This window comes from Equus caballus, chromosome 15, assembly GCF_041296265.1.
Source record: "Equus caballus isolate H_3958 breed thoroughbred chromosome 15, TB-T2T, whole genome shotgun sequence".
Taxonomy (NCBI): Eukaryota; Metazoa; Chordata; class Mammalia; order Perissodactyla; family Equidae; genus Equus; species Equus caballus.
In genome coordinates, this window is record NC_091698.1 from 26,454,549 (window position 1) to 26,470,085 (window position 15,537).

Consider the following 15,537-nt stretch of genomic DNA (forward strand, 5'->3'; position numbering starts at 1 on the left):
GGCATATTTTCCTGCTTCTTCACATGCCTGGTAATCTTTGATTGGATTCCAGACACTGTGAATTTTACTTTATTGGGTGGGGGATACTTATTTTTTTATCCCTACAGACATTCTTGGCTTTGTTCTGGGACACAGGTTACTTGCAGACAGTTTGATTATCGTAGGGCCTTCTTTTAAGCTTTATTAGATGGGACCAGAGAAGCGTTTAGTCTAAGGCCAATTTTGCTCCACTGTTGAGGTAAACCTCTTCTGAGTATTCTACCTGACGATCCGTGAATAATGAGTTTTTCCTCTCCGACTGGAAGAAACAGGAAATATTCTCAGCCCTGTGTGAACTATGGGAATTGTTCCTTCTACTCTCTTTTGGGAGGTTCCTTCCCCAGGCTTGAGTAGTTTCCTCACAGCCATGCACTGATCAGTACAGATTTGAAGACTCAAGGGGGCTTCTCTGCAGATCTCCAGAGTTCTTTCTGTGTAGCTCTCTCCTCTCCAGTGCTCTCTCCTGTGGACTCCAGCTGCCTTCGTCTCCTCAGAATCTTAGCTCCATCTCCTCCATTCACAGAGGCTGCCAGGCTCTCCCTGAGTTCCTGCTCCCTTTGCTGCAGCCTGGAAACTGTCCCCAGGCAGTAAGCTGGGCACTCATTTATTTCTCCGAGATCACTGTACCTCACTGACTATGTCCAATGTTTTAGAAACATTTTATCAGGTGTTTTAGCTGTTTCAGGTGGGGTGGAGGTTGGGGGTGAAATTTGGTTCTTGTTATTCCATATCGGCTGGAAGTGGAAATATACTGTTGTGATTACAGTTTTCCCCAGCACACTGAACTGGGCATTGTCAATAAAGGACAACACATTGAATATATCACTTAATGTCATTGAGCATATCATGCATTGTTATATCAACAAACTATTATTATGTATATTTGTCCTGTACTTTTTCCTCCCTGCTCATCCCCCAATACCAGACAACAGTGATTGGTCCAAAAATAAAGTGGAGATGAAGAGAGGCAGAATAGAGAAGGTAACTACTTTCCTAACGTCTGACAGTATCTCTCTGAAGCCCTCAGTTGCTTGTTGAACAATCGAATGAATGCATGCAGGCTTACATGAATGCATGCATGCCTGAATGAATGACTATCACTGGATGCACGGTTTCTTTCCTACTCCACCAGCTCTCCACTGTGCAGACAAAACCAGATGACTGCTCCAGAGCTTCCTGCCTGGGAGGAACCTCTAGGTTCTGGGGGGCAGCATGCCTCCCCACACACTGTCCTCCACTGCGTTGTGGATCATTTCCTCCCTCCTCAACTCCTTCCTCACTGCCTTACTGCTTTTAGCTTGACGCTGAGCTGATGTCTCCTTTTTCTTTCAAACTTTTGGAAGTGGATTCTTTCTTTAATTTCTGCTCCCTAACCTTGGTGACTCCCCAGCTTTCAGAACGTAAGCACCACTTTTAATAGGTTGCAAATTTTTGAAGTATGAAAATGCTGCTCTATTTTTTCCATTTGCAAAAAGCATCCAACATTTTTCTTATTAATAGTCTGCACCCTGTTATTATCTAGGGGCCATTACTGGCTAGAAAAAGAGAATTTGGGAGAGCTATTTCATTTTTGAAATTAGTGACGCTAATTTCACTAAGAAATTAATGAACAGAATTGAACACTTTTATACGTCATTCCTGAGATGTGTCCAAAGACAACAGTAACAAATAAACAATCCATAGTTTTGAAATGTTTTCAAAGTAAGAGTTTTTATTCTGGATCCATGCTCACTTAGAGGTACCTACAACAGACTACAGACAAAAATAATTAAGGAGAGCTCTATTAAAACTTCCGGAAAACAATAAAATAGGGAATGTTCAGTCTTACAGATCTCAGACACATTCTTAGGTCTTAATTTCATTTCTAACATTAAGCATAAAATCTCTAATTCAGATGAGATAATCAATTTAAAACAAGACTGCAAGCTTGGCTTATAACTGCACAGACTTTCAGAAAATCTGAAAATCCTATGACAGTAATCTGTTAGATGAAGCTTCTGGGTGCAGAGAGTCTACCAGAGGACTGAGGGCAGTTTTGTCAGGACAGGGAAAATACTAGGGTGATGAATGGTCAGGAAAAGCCGGAACCCATCAGCTCAAACAGGGAGGAGGTCCGAGTGGGAGATGACAGGGGAGTCCACCTTTTTTAGAAACAGGGAAGGCACAGGTAGAATCAAGGGTGGCCTTGTCTCAGCAGAGGAGCAACTGTCACAGTGTCAAGTGGCTGAGGTGTGGGCAGCCCTGGAGGAACGCTGGCTTTCTTAAACACAGTTGCCACTGGACTGTTTTAAGGTCTTCAGCCTTTTGCTGCTGTGGGTGGCTCTATGAGGGCAGAGCAGGAAGTGCTAGAGGTGGAAGTGTGGCGGAAATGCTGTGGCTGGCTGCCTCCTAGACCCCAGGCTGAGGACCTTCTCTGGGGAAGTGGATGTCAGCCTTACTTAAGGGTGTTAGAGTTTTTGCTTTACTGGGACCTAAACTGCCCTGGAAACTGGAGAGTGATCTCAAATGCACTATTCTTGAGAGAGATTTCAGGGTGTTCTGAAAATAAACGATGTCACCCCCCTCCCACCTTGGGTTTGGGGTGTTTCTTGTGGTAGGATTCTTGGGACCTGATGCCACGAGAAGAGTCGTCTGAGTCCAATGACACCATCTCCTGGAGAGGCAGCCTCTTGGCGGGTTTCTTTTTCTTCCTTCTAGGGTTCTCCTGTCTCAGCTCTCGTAAATCCCTAGTGTCAACTTCTCTGAGTGCCCGTACGAGGAAAGTAGAGTTCCTTGTGTCCACATCCTCCCTAGAGAGAGACAGAAAGATCAGGGTTACCCTGGTCTTGATGGCTGCTGTGTCTACAGAGATGTCCAAGCCAGCCCCGTGGGCGTTACTCAGCTCTTTGTCTCTTATCTTTCTTCCCAAGGAATGGATCTCATGAGTCCTGTGGGCCCTGAAAGTTTGGGCTGGGCTTTATTCCACATAAGTCATTTCCACAGGCCTTTGATATGTGGTAGCCTCACATAGCATGGAGAATCTAACCATTTGGACTCTGTCCTGATCAAGTCAGTCAGTAAAGGAATAGCTCCTGACCAACAAGCCCCTTGGCGTGCCTCAGAATTGACCCCTGTCCAACCCAAGATGATAAGCTTGGCCACATCACAGTCCAGTTCATTCTTGATATACTGAACTTGAGCTTGTATAATAGAGACATTCTTTTACACCCTCAGGGTTCTCTAATTACTCTAAGTTGTACTATGGGGAAAATGTCCCCAAACTCTAAAAACAATATGACTTTTGGTTAAATTTAATTGACAAAACTTAGGTATGATTATGAAGTCATAGAGCTGGATTTACCATTTAGAAAATACAGTACACACAATGAAGTAATACTTGACAAGGGAGCCAAGAATACTCAATGGGGAAAAGATATTTTCAAAAAATGGTGCTGGGAAAATTGAATATCCACATGCTCAATCTTACACCACTCACAAAAATTAACTTGAAATGGAAATACTAGAACTGAAACCATAAAACTCCTAGAAGAAAACATAGGGGAAAAACTCCTTGACTTTGACTTTGGCAATGATTTTTTGGATATGACACAAAAAGCACAAGCAACAAAAGCAAAAATAAACAAATGGGACATCAAACCAAAAAGCTGCTGCATAGCAAATAATTAACAAAATGAAGAGGCAACCTATGGAATGGGAGAAAATATTTGCCAACCACATATTAGATAATGGATTAACGTTCAAAATACATAAGGAACTCATAAAACTCAACAGCAAAGAGACTAATAACCCAATTAAATAATCGGCAGAGGACCTGAATAGACATTTTTCCAAAGAAGACATGCAAATGACCAAGAAGTACATGAAAAGATGCTCAACATCACTAATCATTGGGGAACTGCAAATGAAAACCACAATGAGATATCACCTCACACCTGTTAGAACAGCTATTATCAAAAATACAAGAGACAACAAGTGTTGGCAAGGATGTGGAGAAAAGAGAACCCTTTTGCATCGCTGGTGGAAGTGTAAATTGGTACAGCCGCTATGGAAAACAGTATGGAAATTCCTCAAAAAATCAAAAATAAAACTACTATATGATCCATCAATCCCACTTCTGAGTACATGTCCAAAGGAAATGAAATCACTATCGTGAAGAAATATCTGCACCCCCATGTCACTACAGCATTCTTCACAATAGCCACGAGAAGGAAACAATCTAAGTGTCTATCAATGGATGAATGGATAAAGAAAGTGTGATATCCATGTGATATACACACAATGGAATATTATCTAGCCAAAAAGGAAGGAAATCCTGTCATTTGTGACAAGATGGATGGACCTTGAGGGTATTATGCTAAGTGAAATAAGTCAGACAGAGACAGACAAATACTGTATGTCCTCACTTATATGTGGCATGTACGTCGCATTTTCATTTTTGTTACTAAGAATGTGAATCCATAAAGATGACTGGAAACCATTGCACCAAACTGTTAATGGTTGCCTCAGGGAAAAGAATTCCAGTGGAACTGTCGCTTTCTCCACATTTGAAAAACTTTTTGCAACTGTCATAAATAATAAGGAGAAACAAAAATTTTTATTTTGAGGAAGAAGAATCAACATGGCAAGAAAGCAGTCTAGAAGGATATGTATCAAAATATAAATGGTGATTACTTTTGAAATATGGGACTAAGGATTGTTTTTATATCCTTTTTGCCTTTAATTTCTAAATTATATTAACTATTCATTGCTTTTGGAAGAAGAATAAAAAAATACACGGTCATAATTAGAATAAAAAGCAGACTGGGATTTTAATCAAGGAAAGGGCTTTACATCAAGTAAGCAGATGCTGCCCGGCCAAGTTTAAGCTATTCCCCAAGGAAATGTCCCCGTATGGGTGGGCGGGGGAAGGGTAGGTGTGAATCTGACAGGAAAGTTCTTATCCACCCACCCCAGGCACCCTCACTCCGCTTGGCCCAAAACCACTCTGAGGAACAGGGGAGGGTGGCCACGCTCCCGACTTCCAGCCAGTGGACATTCTCCACCAGCAGGCTTGGAAAGGCCTTGCTCAATGGCTTTCTGTTTTTTTTTGAAGGCATGCTGTTTTTGATGAAGAAGATCAGCCCTGAGCTAATATCTATTGCCAATCTTCCTCTTTCTTTTTTTCCCCTCAGAGCCCCAGCACACAGTTGTATATCCTAGCTGTAAGTCATTCTAGTTCTTCTGTGTGAGATGCTGCCACAGCATGGCTTGATGAGCAGTGTGTACGTCCGTGCCCAGGATCTGAACTGGCAAACCCTGGGTCGCTGAAGCAGAGCATGTGAACTTAATCACTCGGCTACTGCGCTGGCCCCTCAAGGCCTTCTTTTGCCCTATCTCATACCAAAACCTAGTTAAATTAAGTGCCATATTAATTATTTGAGGCTATAAGTTTGTTCAAATAATATGACAAATAGGCCCAGACTATGTGTGTATGTGAGCGTGGGGAGGAAAGTGCGGGAAGCCACTGTGACTTCACTGGCTCTTCAGAAGTAGCTGGGTCCACTTTGGGGAATGAAATGCTGAGCACCCACTCCCTGCTCTCCTTGGGTCAGAACCCACCTCATTTGCTTGATCAAGCATTGCCAGCTTGCCCATGTTCTCACTGGTTCCCTGAGGCCTCACTTTTATTCTGCCCTAAGTGTCTGCCAGCAAGCCATCTTAGAACATAAAGAATGGGAGAGCCTACGGGGTAGGCACCAGACAGACGTTTGATGAGGACCAAAAGGCCTCTGAGCTTTAAGAATGGAAGGGGCAGAAAATGGAGAGACTGATAAGATGGGGTATTGCCATCCAAATTGTTACCACTGGCCCTCAGAGTGAACGAATCTCTGTGACTCTGTGTTCTCTCATCCCGGGCTCTAGGGCACCACAGCACGCTTTCTGAAAATAGGCAATGGCATTTGTCCCCCTGAATAATATAGGACACTCACAGACAGGGTTTATGGCTGAACTGCTTGTTTTTCAGCGTTTTGCTCCAGCCGAGGAAATGGGGCTCCCAATCTGACCAGAGGGACGAGGGAGCTAATGACATACAGAGGCTTAACGCTTTCAGATGCACAGCTCCTTCCAAGGGCAAAATAGTCAGTAGGGACTGGGCGAGATTATGGGAAGTGATTCATCTCGTGTAATGCCAGAGGCAGCACTGAATCTTGAGGTTTCAATCAATGGCTTAATATCAGTGCTTCAGGAAGACAATGCGAAGCCACCACGCAGAGTAAAGGCAGGAGTGTTAAATAACATGCGAAGTATAATTTCCTTTGGGACATACTCTAATCCAAATGGCTTGATGGAAAATTACTCAACTGCTCAAAGAGAGAGGGTGAGAGGCTAATATTTTGTGTAATAGGAACTGGCAGGTGACCCCAGATCCAGACAAACCGCATCTGAACCCTGGGAGCAGGGTCTGCCCTCCTGTAGACTCAGCCACAGGCACGTCCCCAAGACCACACGATTACAAGCACACATCAAGGGCAGAACACTCCTTGCCTTCAGGATCTCAGTGCCCAACAACCTCCTTCAGGTGCCCAGTGATTTTTCTGGAGCACAGAGAAAATGATTAGTCCTATCTGGCTTTCCTGATCACATTTAGAATGTTGCTAAGTTTTTCAAGAAATCAAACTCCTTCTAAAGTGAATCTTCTTAAGGAGGAGCCTCAGAGGTAATTTTTCTGAGCTTTTCTCTTGACAGAAGGGCCTGTCAAGAACAGAGGATAGGGGCCAGCCTGGTGGCGCAGTGGTTAAGTGCGCATGTTCCGCTTCAGCGGCTTGTGGTTCACTGGTTCGGATCCCGGGTGCAGACCTGGCATCGCTTGGCAAGCCATGCTGTGGTAGACATCCCGCATATAAAGTGGAGGAAGATGGGCATGGATGTTAGCTCAGGGCCAGTCTTCCTCAGCAAAAAGAGGAAGATTGGCAGCAGATGTTAGCTCAGGGCTAATCTTCCTCAAAAAAAAAAAAAAGAAAAAGAAAAAGAATAGAGGATAGATTCCAGTTCTACTGGTAGAGATGTCCAGCCAGTTATACACAGCACCAGGTGTGTGGATTCAGATCAAGGCTGCCAGAGGTGCCCTAGCTGGAGGAGCACATGGTCCCCAGGCTGTGGGTGGTTGAGTAATGCCTGGTTGAGGCACTTCCCTTCACTGGAGGAAACCAGAAGCCAGAGCATCAAACCCACCAGGCGAGCTTCCCACATGCATGCCACAGCCTTCTGATGTGAACAGGACCCCAGGGGAGGTAGTCAGGGAAGAAGTCGGGCTGTGCCTCCCCTGCCTGGCCAGGAGGGAGGATGCCAAATGGGGGGAAATTCCTTCTGGTCTGCTTGATCTTGGAGTTATTGAGAAGATCACATGGGAGAAATCACATGTGTGTTCTCTAAATGGAGAAAGTTATAGACAGGTTAGAGAAGATTTTCGCTCAGAACAGACATCTCTGATGCCATGAAATGTTAAAAAAAAAACACCTCAGGAACACCACCAGAATTAACGTAAGGCAAGAGCAATCATTTCCCTCTGTCAAAGACACTCTTAGACGACATACCTCTCTCCCAGCTGTGCTGTCAGAGAACGCAGTCGCCATGAAGCAAAGGAAAGAGAAAATCAGTAACAGCCTCACTCGATTTCACATTGCAAACATGGTGATACCAAAATTCTGTCCTTTAAGCACTAGTTATTTGCAATTTAGCAAAATGGATAACATATTTTGCAAACCGACCTTATTAAAAGTCTTCAAGAATCATTTAGGTGTCAAATTTTGAGTTGAAAATGAAAATTTGCATCAGCTGTGTCCATATTCAATCGTTTTGAATGCTTCACCCTCCAAATACTTTCCTTCTTGCCTTTACTGTGCACTACCCTCAGTTAGGAACCAGAAGAAGGGCCTGAAGAAGATACTCTCAGTCACCCCAAACTGAAGGCCCCAAGAAGGAAGAAAAAGAGGGGAGCCAAGGATGGGGAGCTGGATTTCGGGTGCCCCGGGCCACCCTGCTCTTTGGGGCCATGTACCCCTTGTCTTACCAACTTCAAGTGGATGGTTGTAGTGGATTCAATATTTTTAAATTAAATTTAGTCAAATATGTCCTGTCGGCATTGCAACTTATAGGTCATTTGTTTAATTAGCCCATGAAGAAAGCACCGGGATTTTTTTTTGTTTGAAACGGTCTTATTTGGTGTAACGGTGTGAAGACTTCCTAAAGAACAATGGAAAAGAGATGGCACGTTTATAAAGTAAGTGAGAAAGAGCTCCTGATGAGAAAGGACCTGCCACAGGGAAATCCCAGTGTAGACACAAAGTAAGCCCTACCCCTTTATTTTGTGTGCTCACTTCCGCCAGCCCTGATTACAGAAACAGAGAGAGATTAAGCTTAAACTTAGCGGGGATGTGGCCTCTGCTTAGGAGAATTAAATGCAGTCTCTTGCTAGCAGACAGGCAGCTGGAGAAAAGAACAGTAGAAATTATGGTGGGGAGACTAGGGAGTCAGGGAACGCTTCTGCTGTGGAAAGCCCTAGAAGCTAGGGTAGAAAATTAGCAGCTAAGGGCTTTAAATAAGGAGGACTAAGATAGAAAACAATTAAAGGCTTTTCTCAACGTAGAAAGAATTGAATTTTAATTTTGAAATAGTGATTGACTATGTTGAGTTTAGTGAAAATGGTCAAGACCTAGCCATATCTATTCATAGTCCTTTATAAAGTACTGTAATTTGGATATCATATTGTTTGAGTAGAATTTTGAGATTAACAGAAAATGTGCTATTACTTTAAATGAAATATTAAACTCATCTAGAAAAGGAATAAAGGATTGTAGTATACATTTTCAGTACTCATACCTAAGGAAAGATTCGCTATGGAACTACGTACACCTCAAGGAGTATTGGTGGGCACCCACCAGCATTTGCTCATTGCTTCACTCTTCAAATAGTCATTGGGCACATCCTGTGAGCTGAACCCTGGCAACCAGGATTCAGAAGTGATAGAACCTGGCCCCTGCTTTCAAGGACTCATGCCTAACAGGAGTGATGGCCATGAAAGTACATGGCTCAACACAAAGGAAAATTCTTGTAGTGAGGGCCGGCCCAATGGCTTAAGTTTGCACGCTGTGCTTCGGTGGCCTGGGGTTTGCAGGTTCAGATCCCGGGTATGGATCTTCACATTGCTCATCAAGCCAGGCTGTGGCAGCATCCCATATACAAAATAGAGGAAGATAGGCACCAATGTTAGCTCAGGGCTAATCTTCCTCACCAAAAACAAACAAACAAACAAATAAATAAATAAATTCATTCCTGTAATGAAAACCTCTACACAGTGAAGTGGAATCACCTCACTGCATAGGAGGCTGGAGTCCTGGCACGTCGCATAGTGGTGGTGATGCTTGAGTTCAGTGGTGGAGTTCCCCAGGAGGCCACGGGCAAAGAGGAGCATTCCAGGGAGGGAATACTTAGCCTGTGCAAAGGCACAGAGCCTTGAAAAAGCATGGTGAGGGGAAAAAGCAACAAGTAGTTTAGTATGGTTAGTGTTGACTGGAGGGTGGCTAGGGAGAAGTGAGGCCAGGAAGGCAGGCCTGGGTTCGACTGACAAGAGGCTAAGCTAGGATAAGAAGGGGCATGGACACAAAAAAGACAAATTCGTGTCACTTGCGACAACGTGGATGGACCTTGAGGGTATGATGTTAAGCAAAATAAGCCAAACAGACAAAGACAAACACCGTGTGATTTCACTCATATGTGGAAGATAAACACATGGACAAAGAGAACAGATTAGTGGTTGCCAGAGGGGAAGGGCCTCAGGGGAGGGTGAAAGGGGTAAAGGGGCACAAGTGTACGGTGATGGATAAAAACTAGACTATCGCTGGTGAACATGATGCAGTCTGCACAGAAACTGATATATAAAAATGTACATCTGAAATTTGCACAATGTGATAAGCCAATATGACTTTAATAAAATAATTTTTAAAAAACAGAAGGGGCGTGGGGGGAGGTTCTGAACGATTTTTATTTTTATTTATTTATTTGTTTTTGCTGAGGAATATTTGCCTTGAGCTAACACCTGCTGCCAATCTTCCTCTTTTTTTGTATGTGAGCTGCCCCCACAGCATGGCCACTGACAGGCAAGTAGTACAGGTCCACGCCTGGGAACCAAACCTGGGCCACCGAAGCAGAGTGTGCTGAACTTAACCACTAGGCCACTGGGGCTGGCCCTGGAGGGTTTTTAGGTGGGCAAGGGGCAAGAGCAGATTTGCATGTTAGGAAGATTCCTCTGGTCATCCCTTATGGGAGATGGCTGGGACCGAGGCAGGAGGAGGCCGGAGGCAGAGCCCTCAGGGAACGAGAGCACCTGAACTAAGGCAGCACCAGTCCACAGAGCTGGGAAATATTTTCGAGTTAGGATCAATATAACTTGGAGACCAGTGGGGTGGGGTGAGTGAAGGACCAGGAGAAGCCAAAGATGACTACCAGGTTTCTGCTTGGACAGCTCTGTGACTGGTGGGTACAAGAGTGAACCGAGACGGGGAAGGTGGAGACGGGAGCAGGTTTGTGGAGAGCTACGATTTCAGTTTTAGATGTGCTGGGTTTGAGGTTCTGTACACTCAGGGGGATGGCCGGAAAGAATATGATTCCCACCAGCTGCTGAGCACCCACTTTATTTATGCCACGCACGGCGTGACCATGTCCAATCCCCACACCACTCTGATCTTACTTACCCTGAGGAACAAGCTCAGAGATGATAAACAGCCTGCCCAGGGTCACAGAACTAAGTGAGGGTGGGGCTGGGATCGAACACGAGTCTTCATTTCCAAGGCTCTTTCCACCGCGGTTATCAGCCATGGCTGCACATCATAGCCACCTGGGCAGCTTTTAGGATAATCCACCCCAGGTCCCACTCTCGGAGACTACGATTCTGAGCAAGAGCACAGAAGCAGTCTTGGTTGGAGATGGAGATATGAGGTCCTTAGTGTAAGTGGAGTTATGGAAACAATGGGTGGGGCGAAATCAGGCAGGAGGAAATCCAGAGAGAGGAGGAGCCACAACAAGCCTCAAGAGGAAGGGTTTAGAGGAAGGAGTGGTGCACCGTCAAATAGGACTGAAAGAGCAAGCATAGTCACTGGGGTGGGTGGAGTTCATTGGTGTGAGCGTGTGAGAGGTCCCGAGAGGCCCCTTGGAGATAGTTTCTTCAGAGGGGTCAGGGAAAGCTCATATCCAAGGCTCAGGGAGTCAGAAGGAGGGAAGAGAGTGGAGACATCAGGCCTGCAGACTGCACATGGGGCTGGGCAGTGAAGGGAAAGGAGGGTGCTGGATCACACTGCAGAACCAAGAGAGGTCTATTTAGGTAAGATTCTGTGTGTGTGTGTGTGCACACTTGCATGCATGTGTGTAAACAGAGGAGGCGAACTTGGGTTTTCGCTGAGGAAAATGAATCAACGGAGAGGAGCGAAGGAGAAAGGAGAGAAGAATCCAGGGACAACTGACAAGGCAAGGACCGGGGCTGTGGGGACAGGCCCCCAGATCCTGAGGGCCTTGGATGAGAGGAAGAACTTCAACAAAAAGATGCAGGTTTCCACAAGCCCAGAGGTGGGGACAGGAAGCGGAGGAGAGAATGTCTGATGGTTTCTGTTTATGAAGCACAAGGTGAGGCCATTGGGAGAATGACGGTTGACACTCAAATATGACCCACAAACCCCAAGTGAAATTAATGAGGGTTTCCTGGATCCCTTTCCCCAACCCATCTTCACCTCCAAGGTCATGGCTCTCACTCCAACCTTGATGCCCCTTGTTGGGCCCATGGACTTGGTTTTCGCCTGCTTTCTAGGACAGTTTTTTCTTATTGACTTTGCTTTAATCCACCTTTCCAGCTTTTAGCAATCCTACCGCCTCACATGAAAATGTGTTCGCTTCACTGTAGCCCCTGGAAACTACCACCCACCCCCCAACCCTCACCCGGGCACGGGCAAGCCAGGGCCAGCAGCTTACTCTTACCGCCAAGGGGAGAGGCAGACGGGGGATTGGTCCCAGTTGCAACTAACTCTAACCTTCGCTTTATATAGGACTTCATTAGAAGGCCTTGAATGCTTACAAATAAAAGGGGAATCATTCCTTCAGATTCATGACAGGATTGAATGCTTTTCTGAAAGTTCAGCGAAATCATGTTGGATTTGAAATTAGAACCAGACAGGCAAATGACCAGCAGCTAAAAGGTGTGGCATTGAAGGAATAATGATCACAGAATGACATTTTAAGTAGGAAGTCCTCCACCTCTGCTTTTCTCCCCAAGTATTTTGGAGATCATGGATAAAAACTCAGAAACAAATGAAAAGTGCAGAGATATCAATAAAATTCAGGGAGTAAGAAGTTGGGTCCACTTACATTTTTGAGTCCTGCATTGGGAGTGACTTTATATGAGAGCAAGAGAGAACATACTTGTTCTGGCTGATCTTAATAAGTGCACTCCGCAGGCAGAATTCCTGTAATAACACCAAAAGGGTTCACTCAATTTAAATCACAAATATCCACAATTCAGATGTAATTTTATTCCAGCTCAACCCATTACAGTAGCTACGAGCCATTATCCCATTCAGGGTGCTACCGAAGAGTGCAGTCTAAATGCAGAGTCTAGCTTGATAATCATATGCTGAATAACAGTCATTGTTGACTCCTGTTATTTCTCCATATGCTGGATCATTTGCCAAGTCCACTCACATAAGACGCACATGTGTGCACGTGCACACCTACATCCTTTCATATAACCACCTTGGTCCCTATCTTTATTTCAGCCTTGGCCATCTCTTTCCTGGACTTATAAACTATTGCCACATGGGTCTCCCAGAATTTCTATCAGAACTGTCTTTAGCGTCCATCTCTCAGACCATGCCATCTAGTTGCCAGAGCCCCACTGCCCTGTGGGTACGTTCAAGGTCCTTCTTGGGCTCTGAGGCTCTTCCTCAGGCATCCAAGGTCACCTGCTTCACGTCTCCCCACCCTGTGGGGCTCAGGGACATCTCTTCAAACGTCCCTTGATTGGCTCTCTCCTCTCTTGCCTAGTAGCTATCCCCAGAGCAGGGCCACATGTCAGAAATGCTTCCCCACCTGCCGCCCTTCCAGACTGCTTTTTCACTCTCATCTAAACAGCTCCAGGAACATCCATTTTCTCTCCGGGGCCTTTCATGATGAGAAGGCACTTCTTGATCCCTCTCGCTCTGTCGGATTGGGTACAGTGCTCCTGGGGCCCGTTGGCTCTGACGTCATTACTCTTTGCTCTTAATTCTAAAACTCATTTACCATGACCCCTCCCTGATGGATGTACGTCACGCTACAGTCAAGACCTGACTGGATATTTTTATTCTGTGCACTGGGCAGTCGGCACAGACGTTTAGCGTGCAGGCCATGGAGCCAGACTGTCTGGGTTCAAACCTCTGCTCTGCGGCTGACCCTGTATTGACGTAACCTCTCGGCTTCAGGTTCTGGTCTGAAGATGCAGATAATAACAGTACCTCCCTCACAGTGTTCTGAGCCTTCAATCGTTCACTATGTGTGATCGGATTAGTACTTGTGGCACAAAGGAAGTGCTTAATAAAGTTAGCCACTCTTATTTTGCTTGCTAGTCTCTTTTCTAGGCATATGAAGTAGTCCGTGAAGACAACATTATTTCCATTAGAAACATCATTTATTCAAGTAATTGAAAAGCAACTGGGAGAATCTTCTCGTTATCAGGGGCTGTGCTGGGGGTGCAAAGATGCACAGGCCGTAGTCCCCGTCTTTCAGGAGCTGAGACATTGGTGAGGAAGCCAGTGTGAGTGGAGGGCAGGACAGTGGGCGAGGGAACCCTGAGCGTGACAGGTGTTCTCATGGGAAGAAGATGGGGAGGGCAGTCCAGGAAGAGTTAAAGCCCACGGCCTTGGAAAAGCCCACTGTGTTCAGGAAGCATCGAGCTTTCCACGGGGCTGGAAACTAAGCTCACGGGGCAGGCTGCGGCTGGGCTGGGGCCACGCTGGGCTTTTCAATGAGGCTGATAAGTGTGTGTATGGGGGACATCAGGCAGGCAAGGGACATTATCAGATTTGTAAACTGATAAAGATTTTTTCCTACAACTTTTAGGAAAAATACACAGGGAGGACCAGCAGTCACAGCAGAGAGGGAGGAGTGGTGCTGCAAGAACCTGGGAGGCCACTGAAGAAGCGGAGGGAGCCCCGGCCGTCAGATGTGGAATGAGAGCCCACAGTCCATCTGACAGAGGGGTGAGGAGGCCACGGCAATCCTAGTAAGGGCCAATTTTGTGCCATAGAGAGGGCAGAATCCAAACCACAGGGAGTGGACGTGCAGGTGGAATAGATCCAGCCAGGAAAACCTCTCTTCCAAGACCGCTGGCAGCGCCAGGAAGAGCTGGGCAGTGCCCACAAGATAGGCGGGCGTAAAAGCAGCCACTTTCTGCCTAGCAAGGACGTCCTTTTCCAAATGAAAGTCTACTTACTCTCCGATTGTTACACTTCAAAACTGTGTAGAACTTGTCTTCGGCCACATTCTGATTCGGAAGTGCTATGACAATGGCAGGGACGTAGAAGTCAAAGCCGTTGGGGACCACAATTTTGGCAAACACATAATCTCCAACCTGTAGACGAGAACACATTTCACAGCCAATATTTTGCTTATAGATCTTACAGACAATATTAACATAAGCTTGTTTATAAGATGATTAGCAAATATTGATGCTAAAATTCAAATACCTATCTTTTCTCAGTTGGAAAAAGTCCACAGTTCCAAAATTCTCTGGGCTCACTGGGCCACAGCTGGAATTTTGTGACCAGTTTGGGGAAGCCCCTGTCTAGCAGGACCTCTTCACCTGACAAGGGGCCTGGGGACAGCCAGCAAGATGGCGAGGGGTCTGGAAACGGTACCCTACAGACACTGGTGGAAGGAGCCTGCAGTGCTTCACATGAAGACCGAGGAGAGATGTGAACAGTGCCCCTGCACATCCGAGGGCTGTCACGGACAAGGAGAGGAGCAGGTTTGTTTGATGTTGCTCCAAAGCACACACCTGACATCCCGGGTAAAGGCCATAAAGAGAGAACTTCCAGCAGAGAGAAAACCTTGTGAAGGGGCGTACAGAGGCCGCTGGGCACTTGCCAGATGCAGAGGACTGATTGTCAGGGGAACAGTACACTGATGTGCGCTCTGGGTCTGGCCGGGGAAGGCTGGACCAGACAACCAAAGCGGAATCCTGTGACTGCTCCCCGGGCACTTCTCCTGCCTCCCACTATCCAAGAAACAGCAGCGGTGGAGCTCTGGGGGTCTCTCTCTCCACTCTCTGGCTTTGGTGCCAGGATGAGGGTAGTGGCAGGAGGATGGGCCTGACATAGCACAGCTTTTATGAATTTATAAGCAGGTGAGAACACATCCGCCCAGCTCACCTGTGGAATGCATGTTCAGGGGTGACTGGATCATGGTATCAGGGTCTGGCATCAATTGACTACTATGTCA

General features: G+C 45.9%; 1 protein-coding gene across 28 annotated transcripts in view; it reads right to left on the reverse strand.

Moving 5' to 3' along the window:
* Positions 1 to 1,730: 1,730 nt before the first annotated feature.
* The window catches only part of VWA3B (von Willebrand factor A domain containing 3B), a 200,837-nt gene continuing 187,030 nt past the window's right edge, over positions 1,731 to 15,537 (reverse strand). For 19 of the 28 annotated variants that reach the window (XM_070235055.1, XM_070235054.1, XM_070235066.1 and 16 more), the window contains 4 exons: positions 14,531 to 14,668; positions 12,430 to 12,527; positions 2,609 to 2,828; positions 1,731 to 1,791 (listed from right to left, as the gene is read on the reverse strand). In XM_070235055.1, coding sequence (XP_070091156.1) covers positions 1,768 to 1,791; positions 2,609 to 2,828; positions 12,430 to 12,527; positions 14,531 to 14,668 — 480 coding nt within the window. In that variant the 3' untranslated portion in view covers positions 1,731 to 1,767. Of the gene's footprint in view, positions 1,792 to 2,608; positions 2,829 to 12,429; positions 12,528 to 13,704; positions 13,828 to 14,530; positions 14,669 to 15,537 lie in introns of those variants that run through there. The other 9 variants (XM_070235060.1, XM_070235056.1, XM_070235074.1 and 6 more) reach the window with 2 other exon arrangements.